General features: G+C 35.4%; 1 protein-coding gene across 1 annotated transcript in view; it reads left to right on the plus strand.

Annotated features, from left to right (window-relative positions):
* Positions 1-599: 599 nt before the first annotated feature.
* LOC134746635 (myosuppressin-like) overlaps positions 600-18,298 on the plus strand; it is a 41,158-nt gene continuing 23,459 nt past the window's right edge. The window contains exon 1 of the mRNA XM_063681093.1: positions 600-669. Within this exon, the coding sequence (XP_063537163.1) occupies positions 659-669 (11 nt within the window). The 5' untranslated portion in view covers positions 600-658. The remainder of the gene's footprint in view (positions 670-18,298) is intronic.

Here is an 18,298-nt window from a genome sequence, read left to right on the forward strand (position 1 = left end):
AAAGCTTTGCCGAGGCGAAGGCGAAAGCTGAATTGATACTTACGAGTAGGTGAATGTGAACCTTTCAATTGGTTAAAGTTTTGAAATCAACTACCTAAACAGAAATCTTTAAATTTTGTCGATATCCTCATTTATATTCGAAGCTCTTAATTATGAATCAATTTAACACATACACAAATATAGAATATATTTATGTAATAAAACACAATATTGTATATATTTTTAATATGAGTCCCTAGTAAAATAAAAGTTCTGAAGTACCAAAATGACTTCAAGTCGAAGAGTTTTGATGCAATACCTAGGTAGTCGGACCACAAAGTGATCCTATGAGAATTACTTTCAATGTCTAGAAGTTTTAAACCAATAATTATTAATTATAAAAAACTTATTAAAAATAAAAACGACTGCAGTACAGAAAATTAAAAGTCGCTTTGTTAATCCTTGATAGATTAAACAATTGATCTCTAAGGAAAAGCCTTTATATGAATCAGTATGAACTTAAATAATTTAATACTATGTTAGGTTTATCATTGTGCATAATGTCTTGTATAATATTGTATTATGTTAGTGGTCGGTTGCTACGGGTATATAAGAGGGGAAACGTGCGGCTCTGCGCGTCATTCTCGTAGCAACTTTCGTAGCCCGTAGCACCGTAGCAATGGCAATGGGGTAAGTCCACATTTTTTAATTTTTCAATGATTTTTAAAACGTGTTATTTCATCATTTAAAACTGTTTTATACATATTTAGTGACAAGTAATAATAGTTTAAAATTTACATTTAGAAAATAAAAGCAGCTCAAACAATGCCTTAATGTATAGAAAAATATTACTTCAAACAAACTTTCATATTAATTTGCATTATTTTAGTTTTTAACAAGTTTCTAGAAAGTTATAAAGTTATGCCTTAAAGTTTGCAGACTGCATTGCATTCAAGAAATATTTAATTAAAATATCTTTGGTCATTCAATTCTGTTTAACATGAACAAATTAATGTTCTATTCATTTTATGCACGGACTATCATAGAGATTAATGCAACTTCAACATCCCGTAGTGCCATCCTTTATTTACCAAAACATCTTGTTTTTACATTATTTATATGTACAATAGCTATTGTATTTTTGTTGCATCTCGGAACATTATAGGTATACATATTTCGCATTTAAAATAAATTTACTAGTCTTAATATTTCATATGATTTTGTTCTAATTATTTTAGAAATCCCTAAATTATATAAACAGTAAATCAATGAATATATTTATTTAAATTTATTTCATTAGAAATAATAAAAAATACGAAATACACACTTTGATGCAATTAACCATGCTAAGTATTTTTTTTACTATTGTTACGTACCGTACCACGACGATAAAACTATTAGAAAAAGCAATATAACTCTGCGGCCGTAGCACGGTCACATTTTTATCATCTGTCACCATGCCTGTCACGTTCTAACAATTAAGTAAGTGACAGGCGATAAAAATGGAACCATGCTGCCACCGCGGAACTATATTTTTTTTATCGTGATTCTGCTTAGTACAGTCAGCTGCAGAGAAAAGGCACCCCCCTGCAAACTAATTTCTGTAAATTTGTATGGACGACGGAGTTAAATAAGATTCTCAAAATGTGAAATATATTTTTTACGGCTTAAGTATATTAATTAATCTGAATTGAGACCACCACCTGTCCCACAACCCAGGCAGGGCGATAAAATAAGGAATTAGGCGTAAATATTAAGAACACCCGTATTTTTCACATTCTGTAAATCTTGCCTTTTGGTAACTGCACTGTAAAACTGGCACATTGTCATAATTTACTTTTTTACAAAATATAATTAATTGTATCCAGTATCACAAGTGAGCTAACTCCAGAAATTCTAAGCTAAGGACCCCAACATAACAAAATGTAAACTACTATACTTAAGGTTTTTAAGCCATAAATACATTAGTGTTGGTGAAACTGGTAGAAATAATTGTTAGTGTAACATTGATACACGTTGGGAAATAGACACGTACTATCTAATGCTCGACTTGGCGGGGCCACTACCGTGCCCCCAGTTTTAACTAAGTAAAGTTATATACCAAAACAGGTAGCACCAATAGCAGTAGTATGTGGCACCAAAGTAAATTATATTTTATCTTTAAATCCTTGATAATTGAGGCGAGAACGATTTGAGGAAAAGTTGTGCCGGAAGAAGCTTTGAGGCAAAAATCCACGAATCATAAATAACGCGAAATTTGTGGCTTCCCCATAATCAGTGTTTATGGTGCCTGAATCTTAAGTTTAAGGGCAGTATTCAATACGCGCTGTATGCGGCTGTTACATTGCTAAATGTTTTAATATCTCCTTACGATTATATGTATAACATAACTTAATTTTTTTTTACAATAATCTGGTATCAAATATCTAATAGTTATTTACGATACAAGTGCGGAAAAGAGGAAATTCGAAACGAGTGGCGATAAATTAAAACACGACCGCAGGGAGTGTTTTAAATCGACAGGAGTTGCGAATTACCTATTCGCACGTGTATCGTACAACATTTTACAGTACATATGGCCATTTAAACTTTCGACTTATGCACGAAAAGTGCTCATTTACGCACTAGTGGGAGAAAGTAGCACCATATGTACTGTAAATAAATAATATTTACAAAAAAAATCAATGAGGGTAAAAACGATCTACACACGTGTAATGCAAATACCGTGTTATATTATGTACGTTCATATACATTACTTTATCTATACACATATGATAAACCCTATGTTATGGTTGGGTAATAATATCATCTTATTTAGATTGATATTGACATCCTAGAACATCTCTGAAAACAGAGGAATTGGATTTGACCTCAAATTTAATATCAGTCGAGATGAGTTTTATTCATAATAAAATGTTAATAGCAAACAGTGTGATCAATACCGCAAATACCGCAATATTTTATTTGGCGGTCGTAGCATACGGTTCCTGAACACAGCTTATAATATGTGTTTAGATAAAGCAGTGTATGCAACTGTACATAATTAGGCATTATATGCTCGCAACTGAACGGGGCCCGTAGTTAAATGAATTTCTATGGAGACAAAATAAAGATTTGGATTTAACTTGGTTACGTCACGACTAAAGTAATGTTGCATTCACCACCGTTACCAATCATAAAACCTCATTGATTCGCTGAAGTTATAATGATTTCGTGGCAATTATTTCCTACTAATTACTTTTCTTGCTTCATTTAATGATTGAAGGTGGAACCCAGTGGAAGCAATACGCGGATAAAATATTACAAAGGAAAAAGTATTTTCACCGCACTAACTGGTAAAGGCTCTCTAGATTGTTCAAAAACTGATGACAAATTTGCATTTTATCCACATGTGGGGCAAACTGATGCAAATTTTGAATTGTTTCCTTATGTTGGCTGGTAGAATTGACTTTTAAATGATTTTGGATGATAAGTGTTTAATAACGTTCATTTGGATTTGATTTGAATTGATTTTGTTTGATATCTTACAGTTAATAGTTTCCTCGGGTTGATGTGGTAAAATAGTTTTTTTTTTATACTACGTCGGTGGCAAACAAGCATACGGCCCGCCTGATGTTAAGCAGTCTCCGTAGCCTATGTACGCCTGCAACTCCAGAGGAGTTACATGCGCGTTGCCGACCCTAACACTCCTCTCCCTCGAGCTCTGGCTGGCTGGCTATTTATTTGTTATACGAGGGTGCAAAGTTGTATTTTACCCGCGAGTGTTTCAACACACGAGAAGTAAAATACATTTGCACCCGTGTGTAACACAAAACTTTTCACCTCACTATAGCGAGGAAAGAGCAACATGCAAAAAAGAGCTCATAAAAAATAAGTCTTTATTTGTACACATTATGCTGCTTACAAACTGAAATTGAAGTTCAATCTTTTTAACCGACTTCAAGATTTCAAAAGGAGGAGGTTCTCAATTCGGTTGTATGTTTTTTTTATGTTTGTTACTCCATAACTCCGTCATTTCTGGGCCAATTTTGAAAATTCTTTTTTTTGATTATACATACAGATTGGTCCCGTATTTCTCAAAACGCAGTTCTGATGATGGGATCCATGAGGAATCGAGGGAACTCCCCAAATGTTAAAGGCATACATATAGTGATTTTGGTATTTTCATCTACAAATCAAGCATTTACATTTAAAAAAGCGCCATTTGATGAAGTGGAACTGCTGGTGATGATCAGAACGGAACTCTTCACCGACGCATAGTACATGTTTGGCGATTTCGACTTGGACTGGGAACCGGACTCGAACCCGGACTCGGACCCGGACCCGGTTCGGACCCGGATCTTGGACCCGGAGATTTAGAACTGCGACCCTTACATTAACGAAATGCTGTAAAAATATGCTGAAATAAGTGGGTCAGGAAACGTAGCCTACGTTTGAACAGCGATCCACACAGAACCGAACGGCTATCAGAAAATTGGGTTATGTTAGAACTGCGATCCTCACAGAAACGTAATGCTACTAGAAAAGTGGGTGGTTTTACCTCTTTTTACATAATTAGGCAAAAGATGCTTTTTCATTTCATTGAATGGAAACTAAGAGTGCACCATCAACAATAATCTTTCACCGGCATCCCCCATTCAAGTCGGTTTTATTTTCTTAATAATTATTAAGTATCCATTGATTCAGCCATCATCGTCCATACCACTCACATCTCATTAATCTATTTTTCCTTCACAGCTAAATTTTCAGCAGAATTCCTGTTTTATACCTATTCCTTTTCCCTTTATGCGGAAGACAGACATCAACAACCATCCGTTTAATTATTCTGTTAAAAAAGTGTTTTTATAAATTTTAATGAAAATTTTCGTCATTTTATACACCGTGTTAAATGTGACCCTAATTACCGAACCGAACCGACCGAACCGAATCGAAATATTTCTTGTATAAGTGCTAAATTACACGTGTAACGCAGAAGAAGTTGTTTTACTGCAAATTGGCTTTTTTTCTAAATTCAAATCAGCTTTTAGGTATGTTGCGCGAGAATATAAACAAAATAGAATGAGTTTCCAAATGCCACTTACGGTTGTTATGCGTGGTGAAAATAAAAGCAGCTCAAACAATGCCTTAATGTATAGAAAAATATTACTTCAAACAAACTTTCATATTAATTTGCATTATTTTAGTTTTTAACAAGTTTCTAGAAAGTTATAAAGTTATGCCTTAAAGTTTGCAGACTGCATTGCATTCAAGAAATATTTAATTAAAATATCTTTGGTCATTCAATTCTGTTTAACATGAACAAATTAATGTTCTATTCATTTTATGCACGGACTATCATAGAGATTAATGCAACTTCAACATCCCGTAGTGCCATCCTTTATTTACCAAAACATCTTGTTTTTACATTATTTATATGTACAATAGCTATTGTATTTTTGTTGCATCTCGGAACATTATAGGTATACATATTTCGCATTTAAAATAAATTTACTAGTCTTAATATTTAATATGATTTTGTTCTAATTATTTTAGAAATCCCTAAATTATATAAACAGTAAATCAATGAATATATTTATTTAAATTTATTTCATTAGAAATAATAAAAAATACGAAATACACACTTTGATGCAATTAACCATGCTAAGTATTTTTTTTACTATTGTTACGTACCGTACCACGACGATAAAACTATTAGAAAAAGCAATATAACTCTGCGGCCGTAGCACGGTCACATTTTTATCATCTGTCACCATGCCTGTCACGTTCTAACAATTAAGTAAGTGACAGGCGATAAAAATGGAACCATGCTGCCACCGCGGAACTATATTTTTTTTATCGTGATTCTGCTTAGTACAGTCAGCTGCAGAGAAAAGGCACCCCCCTGCAAACTAATTTCTGTAAATTTGTATGGACGACGGAGTTAAATAAGATTCTCAAAATGTGAAATATATTTTTTACGGCTTAAGTATATTAATTAATCTGAATTGAGACCACCACCTGTCCCACAACCCAGGCAGGGCGATAAAATAAGGAATTAGGCGTAAATATTAAGAACACCCGTATTTTTCACATTCTGTAAATCTTGCCTTTTGGTAACTGCACTGTAAAACTGGCACATTGTCATAATTTACTTTTTTACAAAATATAATTAATTGTATCCAGTATCACAAGTGAGCTAACTCCAGAAATTCTAAGCTAAGGACCCCAACATAACAAAATGTAAACTACTATACTTAAGGTTTTTAAGCCATAAATACATTAGTGTTGGTGAAACTGGTAGAAATAATTGTTAGTGTAACATTGATACACGTTGGGAAATAGACACGTACTATCTAATGCTCGACTTGGCGGGGCCACTACCGTGCCCCCAGTTTTAACTAAGTAAAGTTATATACCAAAACAGGTAGCACCAATAGCAGTAGTATGTGGCACCAAAGTAAATTATATTTTATCTTTAAATCCTTGATAATTGAGGCGAGAACGATTTGAGGAAAAGTTGTGCCGGAAGAAGCTTTGAGGCAAAAATCCACGAATCATAAATAACGCGAAATTTGTGGCTTCCCCATAATCAGTGTTTATGGTGCCTGAATCTTAAGTTTAAGGGCAGTATTCAATACGCGCTGTATGCGGCTGTTACATTGCTAAATGTTTTAATATCTCCTTACGATTATATGTATAACATAACTTAATTTTTTTTTACAATAATCTGGTATCAAATATCTAATAGTTATTTACGATACAAGTGCGGAAAAGAGGAAATTCGAAACGAGTGGCGATAAATTAAAACACGACCGCAGGGAGTGTTTTAAATCGACAGGAGTTGCGAATTACCTATTCGCACGTGTATCGTACAACGTTTTACAGTACATATGGCCATTTAAACTTTCGACATATGCACGAAAAGTGCTCATTTACGCACTAGTGGGAGAAAGTAGCACCATATGTACTGTAAATAAATAATATTTACAAAAAAAATCAATGAGGGTAAAAACGATCTACACACGTGTAATGCAAATACCGTGTTATATTATGTACGTTCATATACATTACTTTATCTATACACATATGATAAACCCTATGTTATGGTTGGGTAATAATATCATCTTATTTAGATTGATATTGACATCCTAGAACATCTCTGAAAACAGAGGAATTGGATTTGACCTCAAATTTAATATCAGTCGAGATGAGTTTTATTCATAATAAAATGTTAATAGCAAACAGTGTGATCAATACCGCAAATACCGCAATATTTTATTTGGCGGTCGTAGCATACGGTTCCTGAACACAGCTTATAATATGTGTTTAGATAAAGCAGTGTATGCAACTGTACATAATTAGGCATTATATGCTCGCAACTGAACGGGGCCCGTAGTTAAATGAATTTCTATGGAGACAAAATAAAGATTTGGATTTAACTTGGTTACGTCACGACTAAAGTAATGTTGCATTCACCACCGTTACCAATCATAAAACCTCATTGATTCGCTGAAGTTATAATGATTTCGTGGCAATTATTTCCTACTAATTACTTTTCTTGCTTCATTTAATGATTGAAGGTGGAACCCAGTGGAAGCAATACGCGGATAAAATATTACAAAGGAAAAAGTATTTTCACCGCACTAACTGGTAAAGGCTCTCTAGATTGTTCAAAAACTGATGACAAATTTGCATTTTATCCACATGTGGGGCAAACTGATGCAAATTTTGAATTGTTTCCTTATGTTGGCTGGTAGAATTGACTTTTAAATGATTTTGGATGATAAGTGTTTAATAACGTTCATTTGGATTTGATTTGAATTGATTTTGTTTGATATCTTACAGTTAATAGTTTCCTCGGGTTGATGTGGTAAAATAGTTTTTTTTTATACTACGTCGGTGGCAAACAAGCATACGGCCCGCCTGATGTTAAGCAGTCTCCGTAGCCTATGTACGCCTGCAACTCCAGAGGAGTTACATGCGCGTTGCCGACCCTAACACTCCTCTCCCTCGAGCTCTGGCTGGCTGGCTATTTATTTGTTATACGAGGGTGCAAAGTTGTATTTTACCCGCGAGTGTTTCAACACACGAGAAGTAAAATACATTTGCACCCGTGTGTAACACAAAACTTTTCACCTCACTATAGCGAGGAAAGAGCAACATGCAAAAAAGAGCTCATAAAAAATAAGTCTTTATTTGTACACATTATGCTGCTTACAAACTGAAATTGAAGTTCAATCTTTTTAACCGACTTCAAGATTTCAAAAGGAGGAGGTTCTCAATTCGGTTGTATGTTTTTTTTATGTTTGTTACTCCATAACTCCGTCATTTCTGGGCCAATTTTGAAAATTCTTTTTTTTGATTATACATACAGATTGGTCCCGTATTTCTCAAAACGCAGTTCTGATGATGGGATCCATGAGGAATCGAGGGAACTCCCCAAATGTTAAAGGCATACATATAGTGATTTTGGTATTTTCATCTACAAATCAAGCATTTACATTTAAAAAAGCGCCATTTGATGAAGTGGAACTGCTGATGATGATCAGAACGGAACTCTTCACCGACGCATAGTACATGTTTGGCGATTTCGACTTGGACTGGGAACCGGACTCGAACCCGGACTCGGACCCGGACCCGGTTCGGACCCGGATCTTGGACCCGGAGATTTAGAACTGCGACCCTTACATTAACGAAATGCTGTAAAAATATGCTGAAATAAGTGGGTCAGGAAACGTAGCCTACGTTTGAACAGCGATCCACACAGAACCGAACGGCTATCAGAAAATTGGGTTATGTTAGAACTGCGATCCTCACAGAAACGTAATGCTACTAGAAAAGTGGGTGGTTTTACCTCTTCTTACATAATTAGGCAAAAGATGCTTTTTCATTTCATTGAATGGAATCTAAGAGTGCACCATCAACAATAATCTTTCACCGGCATCCCCCATTCAAGTCGGTTTTATTTTCTTAATAATTATTAAGTATCCATTGATTCAGCCATCATCGTCCATACCACTCACATCTCATTAATCTATTTTTCCTTCACAGCTAAATTTTCAGCAGAATTCCTGTTTTATACCTATTCCTTTTCCCTTTATGCGGAAGACAGACATCAACAACCATCCGTTTAATTATTCTGTTAAAAAAGTGTTTTTATAAATTTTAATGAAAATTTTCGTCATTTTATACACCGTGTTAAATGTGACCCTAATTACCGAACCGAACCGACCGAACCGAATCGAAATATTTCTTGTATAAGTGCTAAATTACACGTGTAACGCAGAAGAAGTTGTTTTACTGCAAATTGGCTTTTTTTCTAAATTCAAATCAGCTTTTAGGTATGTTGCGCGAGAATATAAACAAAATAGAATGAGTTTCCAAATGCCACTTACGGTTGTTATGCGTGGTGAAACAGAAGTATGAATATGAGAAAAATATTATTAAAAGTATATAATTCGAATGCGTTATGAGTTAATTGAAGAGAATGTGCAGAGGAATAATGCTTTATACATAAGGACTTATAATAGCAGCCTATGTGAATTGACTCGCGGAGCATGGCGGGACACCTGTTGCTAGTTGGATTATTTATGCCAGATTTCGTTCAGCGCTGAAAGCGTGGGTAACAGGGGCACACGAAATCGTACTGTTGTGATCAAAGTATTTAAATATAAAATAAAATTGCAAAAAATAAGATCAGGAAAATGCATGGATATGATAAATATGATATATATGATATGAATATGATGGATATGATATACATGGATAGTCATAGTTTAGGACCTAAAAGATGCACATTGATCTTTATTTTCTACTACGCCAAAATTTCCGCTACATTAAACATACTTACTTCGCGCTTGCGCTACGCCGTAGCGTTAAGACGGGATACATATTTTTTATTTATGTCAGAATTCATTGCAGTCACTAATTTAATTTCTTAATGTTAGTGTTGGTTTATAAACAAGTGACATCACTATGTCATGCTTTAGTTACTATAGGTATTGGTTTCTATGTAGGTATATGAGTCACTGGACATTGTTTTTTTTTTTCACGAGAAAATGTTTTTGTTAAATACATCAATAAAATATATTAATATTTATATACACTTAAATACATTGGAAGACATCTTGACCGGTATTTGAACCCGGGACCAATGGATTCATAGGCAGGGTCACTACACTACTACTTCTACAGGGGGGGGGGGGGGGGGGGGTTGCTGAGAAAAGACGTATTATTTATATTCATGAACATTTCTTGGAATTTGTAAGAGTCCTTTACAGAGATATTCGTAGTGTAAAAAATGGGTAGATAGATACAGAATGCTGTTTCACGCAATTTCTTCCTGCGTTTTAGTTTCGGAATTTTTAGGAGCCGTTTTCGCTACAAAATTACAGCCTCCCGACATCTGTCAGCCCTTCGCGTCTTGGCCTCCAGATTGCACTCGTAATTACGTGTTTTGTTTACAAGCTAGAAGTTTAATTTTATTACTACAATTTATTTAAAATTGAGAATTTTAAAATTGGTCCCTTCTTGTAAAATATAAGTTCACAACGTATTTTATTCGAAAAACTAAAAAAAATATGAGGCATCCAATTTTATATCGATGTTAATTTTTTGGTAAGTAACTTATTTCATGTGTTTATACATTGTAAGTTTTCTGAGTTCATTACGCCTAACTACGGAATTATGGAACTCCGCTATATACACAAAAAAGCTTTATTTTAAATATAACATGTCCGATGACTTTATTTTACTCGCATCAATATACATAGGTAAAATAAAATCTTTAATAAAAAGGATTTAGTTAACATTTCCTGAGTTACATGCGCACTGTATACGTCAGGCCTTCTGTATGGCTCCATTTAAAATGGAAATTTTGAAAATTCCTTATAGCATCAGTAAGTACCTTTTTAAGTGTCGTAGGTACCTAATACTTTATGGTTGGTTCTATCATGTTCTATTATACGACAGGAACTGCGTAAAATCACTTACCACGTATTTATAGCCCACTTCCGTGAACGGGTGTTGATAAAATTTGTATTTTATGCTGCTTTTAAATATAGTAATTTAAAAATATCGGTTCCAGGTACAAAACTACATATGTACATATATGGGCGTGTAATAACCCGAGACATTTTCGTTGCATTCAGGGAAAACTATATTACCCGCAGTGACGTAACGAACGGTAGGTAGTTAGCTTAAAATTAAACGTTGGAAGTGCTAATTTACGGTACCATGTCATTACTGGCCGTCGTTTGAAACTGTCGTTGTACTTAGTAGTAGTCGAGTCGTAATGTAGGTAACCCTTATTTACATGACATTAAAAGGACCCGGGTATGTCCTTAAACTACGTCCAAAAGAGAGGTATGGACACTGTCAATGACTTCTCGCTTTGTGTGGTAGGGCACAGGACAGCGGATGTCATTCCAGATCTAGAGCAGAGCCCAACTGGGGAGGTACCTCCACCTTACAGAAAACCGCAGCCAAATAACACTAGACCCTACTAATAGTGTTGTGTTCCTGCCGGTGAGTAAGGTTGCCAGAGCTCGAGGGAGAGGAGTGTTAGGGTCGGCAACGCGCATGTAACTCCTCTGGAGTTGCAGGCGTACATAGGCTATGGAGACTGCTTAACATCAGGCGGGCCGTATGCTTGTTTGCCACCGACGTAGTATAAAAAAATCAGAAGAACCTTCATATAGGTATACTAGTGACCTTCTGCCTAGTTCGCTTAGCAAAGGGGTGTTAGAAGACTCTCAGGGATATGCGCTAAGCTGTTTGCCTTTCTTTCAAGCTCTAAGGCAGGAAACTTGAATACTAATATGCACTGCTATTTTTCAATAGCATCGGACTTAGTCACCGTTCCTTCCTAGAACATTTAATATTTACATAACATAAAATTTTATACAGCAATGTTTATTGCGTTTTAATATTTGAAATACAAGTGTTCTGATTTCGGTAATAATCGCTCTAAAGTCGCAAAAGATTAACAAGTGTTCAAATTTTGAAAAGTCAGGAAAATTGCTGAATAAATACTAATACAGAAAATTGTATGGAACATGATAAGTTACGTATGCCTTTTAATTATTGCCGTGAAATTGCCATCCTTTTATAACACGGTGTAGGTGTTGTGAATAACCGCTCTTTTGTTTTACAATTTTTGCTTTCTTTAGGGATTCGTACCTGAAAGGTGATAAACGGAACGAAACTTACCTACGATGAAACAATAGTAGATTGTTATCCAAGGGTTGAAAGGCACCCATTTCTGTCGAGGTAGTACTTTTCATATCGAATGCGGAGGAAACCAAACAAGACAAGGCATTTTTGCAAAATCAGTAAATAATGTACCTAAAAGACCTACGGCCATGATTTTTTCGAGTCGACCTCGAGTCGCACTAAGTGTGGCAAAATTTCTTTCAAACTGATTCATAAAACAGAAAACGCCTAACACAGATCCTCATAACGAGTTTGTTAGCGGATTAGCCTGTGTGTACAGGCCTTTATTGGCAGCTTTATGAAGGGGCTATTGTGCCTACCAGCTTAGATCTATACAACTTAACGCTTTGATGTAAACTACGCTGGAGGAAAAGGTTTTCGTTAGCAGATATGACTGTATCCTAAGCCTCACATATTTTTAATATACGCAAAATTAAATATAGCTATTATGCTGAAAAATAATTATTAAGTGTATCTTAGGAACATCGTGAACTAGCATACGTAAATAACTGTGGTTTCATTCACCATTTCACTATCTCAGCAAAATTACTTTAAAGCAGGGGTCGGCAACCTTTTAGCAGCCAAGGGCCACATAGTAGTTAACGAAATTGACGCGGGCCGCACTTTGTTAATATTTATGACTTTATTAGGTATTGTTGTTTGTCAAAATTATGTACAAAATAGCCCAGGAGGCTCGCGGGCCGCAAGTGAGAGGTTCGCGGGCCGCCTGTTGCCGACCCCTGCTTTAAAGTGGTGATTTTGAAATACGATACACTTAATAATATTAATTTGGATTAGATTAATATTTTTTTACAACCCATTTTCCTCGCACTGTTAAGGTGAAAAGTTGTATGTTTCACACAGCAGCAAAGTTGTTGAACTCTCGTGCCTTAAAATTAAAACGCTCTTAACAGTTTCACTTTTTGTGCTACTATCTACTGTACTGGTTCAATTTTAGTACGAGGGTTAAACCAAAACTTTGCTACAAACACATAACTATTTCTCCTGCTTTTTATCTAGTCCAATTTTTATTCATAAATACTCATACTCATACTCATACTCATTTATTAATAATATTGTTACATATTACACGTCAAAAATTTAATTTAATTACATGAGATAGATTACATTATTTTAATTACATTTAAGTACATGAAATAGATTACATTGTTTTAAGGTTTTGGGTTGTGTAGGTACAAATATGTCAATTAATTTTACAATTGTGAGCCTTATCATATTAATTAGTATTGTTACATTAAAATTATTTTTTGGATGTCAATTAAATTATAAATTGTAGAAGTCGTTCAGACTGTAAAAGGCATGGGAGAGGAGCCATTTCTTTAATTCACGCGCAAATGAGTTGGGCGATTCTATCGTGGTGATGACTTTTGGCAATTTGTTAAAAACTTTGGGGCCCATCACCTGCATGGTCTTGGAGGACTTAGTCAATCGGTAACATGCGGGAAGCAGGCGTTCTTTGCTTCCTAACCGGGTACGGGTGAGTTTGCTTGTATTAAATGTGTGTCTGTGTGTATGTACGTGTTTGGCGATGTTAAATATGTATTGTGACGGTAGTGTGAGAATGTTGTTATTTATAAAAAGTTGTTTTGCTGGTGATCCTGGACGAGACATAGATATTATTCTGACCGCTCGTTTTTGTAATACGAAGATACGATGCCATTCTGCCGCTGTTCCCCACAGTTCCAGGCCGTAGCACATAATTGAGTGGAACAGGGAAAAATAGCTGGTGCGCAGTTCCTTTTGAGGTAACACATGAGCTAGCCTTCCAAGAGCGTAACACGCGCCTGCCAACTTGCCGCATGTAACATCTATATGCTTGTCCCATTTGAGGGCAGAGTCCAGAGTGACACCGAGAAATTTCGTTTTGTGTACAAATAAATATAAATGACACTATAAATAGGACATTTACATTACCTAGGCTAGGTGGACAAAATTAACTACCCATTAATCATGAAAAGTTACAAAAAATTACATTATGGGACATAACGTTAAAAAAACAATTTGTCTAACATTTGATACCTTAACATTTTCCCTAAATTAGGGGAAATTACCCCATTATCACCTGCTGGCAACAATTTACTTGTCAAAGGCATCTAAATTCTCATCGCTTTGAATGGCAAATTGCTCGTTACGGCAGTTTTGAAGTCTGCGAGGTCTGCTTTCTTGTGCGTTTAGTTAGCCTAAAAATATTTAAATTTGAATAATTCATTTTGAACATGTAATTATATATTTTAATTTATTTAATACAATTTTAACTTTACATCATGTTTTTCGTAAGAGTAGGAAACGATACGAAACTGCATGACGGCAGGAAGCACCACCTCTCCCGGAAAATACAGGTTGCAACAAGAAAAAAAGAAAACAAATAGAAATAAGTGTTTGTGTATGCGCGCGCGTGCGAGTGTATATGTGTGTGTGTGTGTGTGTGTGTGTGTGTGTGTGTGTGTGTGTGTGTGTGTGTGTGTGTGTGTGTGTGTGTGTGTGTGTGTGTGTGTGTGTGTGTGTGTGTGTGTGTGTGTGTGTGTGTGTGTGTGTGTGTGTGTGTGTGTGTGTGTGTGTGCGTGTGTGTGTGTGTGTGTGTGTGCGGAACGAAGCTTAATTAAAATACTGAATACTTAAACTTTTCCATACGTGCATCGTCAGTCATAATGATTTTTATTATAAGAAATACATTTACAAATAAAAATAGTAGGTACCTAAGTGTCGATGAATTTGTGTGAGTAAGTATAATAATTATGCTTACTCGCATATTATGCATTACCTATATATGCAACGGTTGTGATCGTTCACATAATGCATACGCAATTCGATCATGAAACCATTTACATAAATGAATTAGATACAGCCTTATCGAAAACTTACTTATAAACAATATCAATTCAAGGACAGCCTTACACAGTTTGACAATAAAATTCGGTTTGTTTTTCACTTTCGATTTTCACTACCGCCGACTGTCTCTGTAAATCATCAAGTCCCCTCTACTTAATCAAAACAAGTGTCCTAAACAAATAAGTTATAATACTCTTTGCGTTTTTGAAAATTAATTGTGGTAAAAAAAGGGTTGCAAGTTTGTATCGAGAAAAGTTAATATCGCTATGTTAAAAGGACGGATTTATGTCATTATATTAGATACAATGACGTCAAAACGTCAAAAAGCTAATAACATGGAAGCTTGCCTGTTTTATTAAACCGCAAAAGTTAAGGGCCCTCCACACTCGTGCGCGAATCGCGGCGCGAAGCCGCGAACGCCATTGTGTAGTCTAGTTCGCTATTCAGCGAAATCGACTCCACACTCGCGTTCGCGGCTTCGCGCCGCGTAGTCTGGAGCGGCCTTTAGGTTGTGGCTCCCAAAAAACAGGGATCTGATGAATTCCAAAAGTAGTTTACAAACTCTTGTAAATAAAAATAAATAGGTACAATTATAAATAAATAGTTATTCTTTGCCAGTCCTAAAAATAGGTTACATATTCACTGTTCTATCTATCTATGCATAGGTTCAGGTAAGCAGATATTTTATTAAAAAAACAACGAGGAAAAGTTGGAATAAAATTGTAGATATAATGATTAAAGTCGATGAATGAATTATTTATCTTAATAAATTACTTAAGAAATACTTATGGCATGTTTTTCCGCAACGCCATACATGAAACACAAAAATACCTGTTTCTGTAGAATGTTTTTTTTTTTGTTTACGAGTTAGAAGCTGTTCTTATTAAACAAAAGCCCTAAAGTTTATTAACATGGAGCTATTAAATTAATGATTCTATAACTGCACTAATTCCAGCAACTTATATGCTCATTACATTTATGTGGCCCTAGTGAACAAGGGTACAAGTCTCGGGCAGCGCAGGAATAAAAGGGTGTAAGGTCCACGTAACACTTACGCCCTTTTACACCTAAGCTGCGCGAGACTTGTACTCTTCTCTTTCACTGAGGCCACAGTTATTTAATTTGGGCTAGGAGAGCCCGAATTAAAGGAATTTGGGCTTCGAATTATGCGACAAATGTGTCAGCTACAATGGACAGCGTAAAGTGGACAGGCCGCGTAGCCAACATGCCAATCGCTTACGCTTCGTAGCGATCGAAACGCAACTGTCACTGTCGCACTAATAACGTAGTGATAGAGACACACAAAGCGTTTCGTTGTCGTAGCGATAGCGATTGTCACCTTGGCTAGGCCGGCAGGTTATGTTCGTAAACTACAATAGAAATGCAAGCAAAACAAAAACAATAGTTTAATAATTTGCGTTCAGGGTTTAAAAAAACAATAATATTTTTTTTTTATTTCATACATGGAAAACCAACAGCTATAAACATTTTTAAAGCTACAATAGAATCACAGAGCCAATTACAGGTTCTCACTTATAAAAATTAAATATACAAAAATCAAATATAACTAAAATTCAGTTCAACACACAAGTACCGACAGCACAAGCCAAGGTTAGTGTGCACTGCCAGCTGCAAAACCGCATAGACACATCAGGAATGGAATTCATTCATAAAGTAACCATGCACTTCAACCGCTGACTGCACAAAACTTTAAAGATTAAACAAAAAATAAATAAAAAAACAAAAAGCAAATACACCTATAAAGGACAACTTTAGTAAGCCGAGCCCGAACCTGCGCTAGAAGTATCACCCATATAAAATGCAATTAATTTCTTTCTTATTACAGATATGCTATCATTGAATATATCGAAGTCTAAATTAAGCAAAACTTTATTTAAAGTCTTGCCTGCCCTGCACAAAAAACTGTTTTTTCTATATTTAGTGGAAGCCTCGTTAGTACTAATGGGACGTAAGTGCCTTAACCTTCTCGATGGAACAGTGAAAGAGATTTTACTAAGTAAACTAGGACAATCAACATGGCTTTTAATAATGTTTATTAAATACAAAATATCCGCAATTTCCCGGCGTTTAACAAGTGGGATTAAGTGATGTTTTTTACACAGCCTAAAATAATTAGCAAAATTATAATTTACATGCATTTTAAAGCAGAGGAATTTTATGAATTTAGTTTGTAATCGCTCAATCCTATCAACATAAATTTGATATTGAGGATTCCAAATCTGAGATGCATATTCCAGCTTGCTCCTTACATAAGCACAATACAGGATTTTAAGGGTCTTAGGACGAGTAAAACAAGCTGAACTACGCATTATAAACCCAAGTGACTTAGCTGCTTTACCCACTATACTGTCAATATGGTCATTGAAAATAAGCTTGGAGTCATGAATAACACCTAAATCCCTCATGCTCTCTACTTGCTGTAGAATGTCACCTTTTAACGAATATGAAGCAGGAATTATGTCACGTTTACGAGAAAAAGTTACAGTGAAACATTTGGAGGGGTTTAAATCTAGCTTGTTTCTTATACAATAGCTATCTAGCCGGCTTAGATCGGATTGCAATGCATATGTATCGGCAAGCGTATCAATTTTAGCAAAAATTTTCATATCATCAGCAAAACTAAGTAATTTTGAAAACTGGAAACAGGTACTAATGTCATTTATAAATATGTTAAATAGAAGTGGACCTAATAAAGAGCCTTGGGGCACTCCGCTTGGTATAGCTACCCAGCTTGACATATAATTATTGATCACCACCGACTGGCATCGATTTTTTATATAAGATATGAACCATCTTAAAAGATCACCCCTTATACCAATTAAGTAAAGCTTAGATATTAGAATATCATGATCAATTCGATCAAAAGCTTTACTATAATCAGTATAGATTACATCCACTTGACGGCCATTGTCCATTGCCTCTGAGACAAAGTCATTAAGTAAAGCAAGATTAGACACAGTTGACCTACGTTGGACAAACCCGTTTGTGCAAAAATATCTTGTATCTTTACTATATGTATCCACAACAAGCTCTGTAAAAAAATCTTAAAATAAAAATGAAATAAAACTATGAAAACGGAATATATGGCGTATATTGAATTTATAATACATCCCGACGTTATGAACCCTTTACAGCGTTCGTGGTCAACGGGTGACGGGTGAAATCTTCTCGGGTCTGAGGTGTAGGGTTGGAGCCGGCGTAGTTTTTATCGCGTATATGTACTTGAAAATAGTTGTATTGTATAACTAGCCTTATG

This window comes from Cydia strobilella, chromosome 1, assembly GCF_947568885.1.
Source record: "Cydia strobilella chromosome 1, ilCydStro3.1, whole genome shotgun sequence".
NCBI lineage: Eukaryota > Metazoa > Arthropoda > Insecta > Lepidoptera > Tortricidae > Cydia > Cydia strobilella.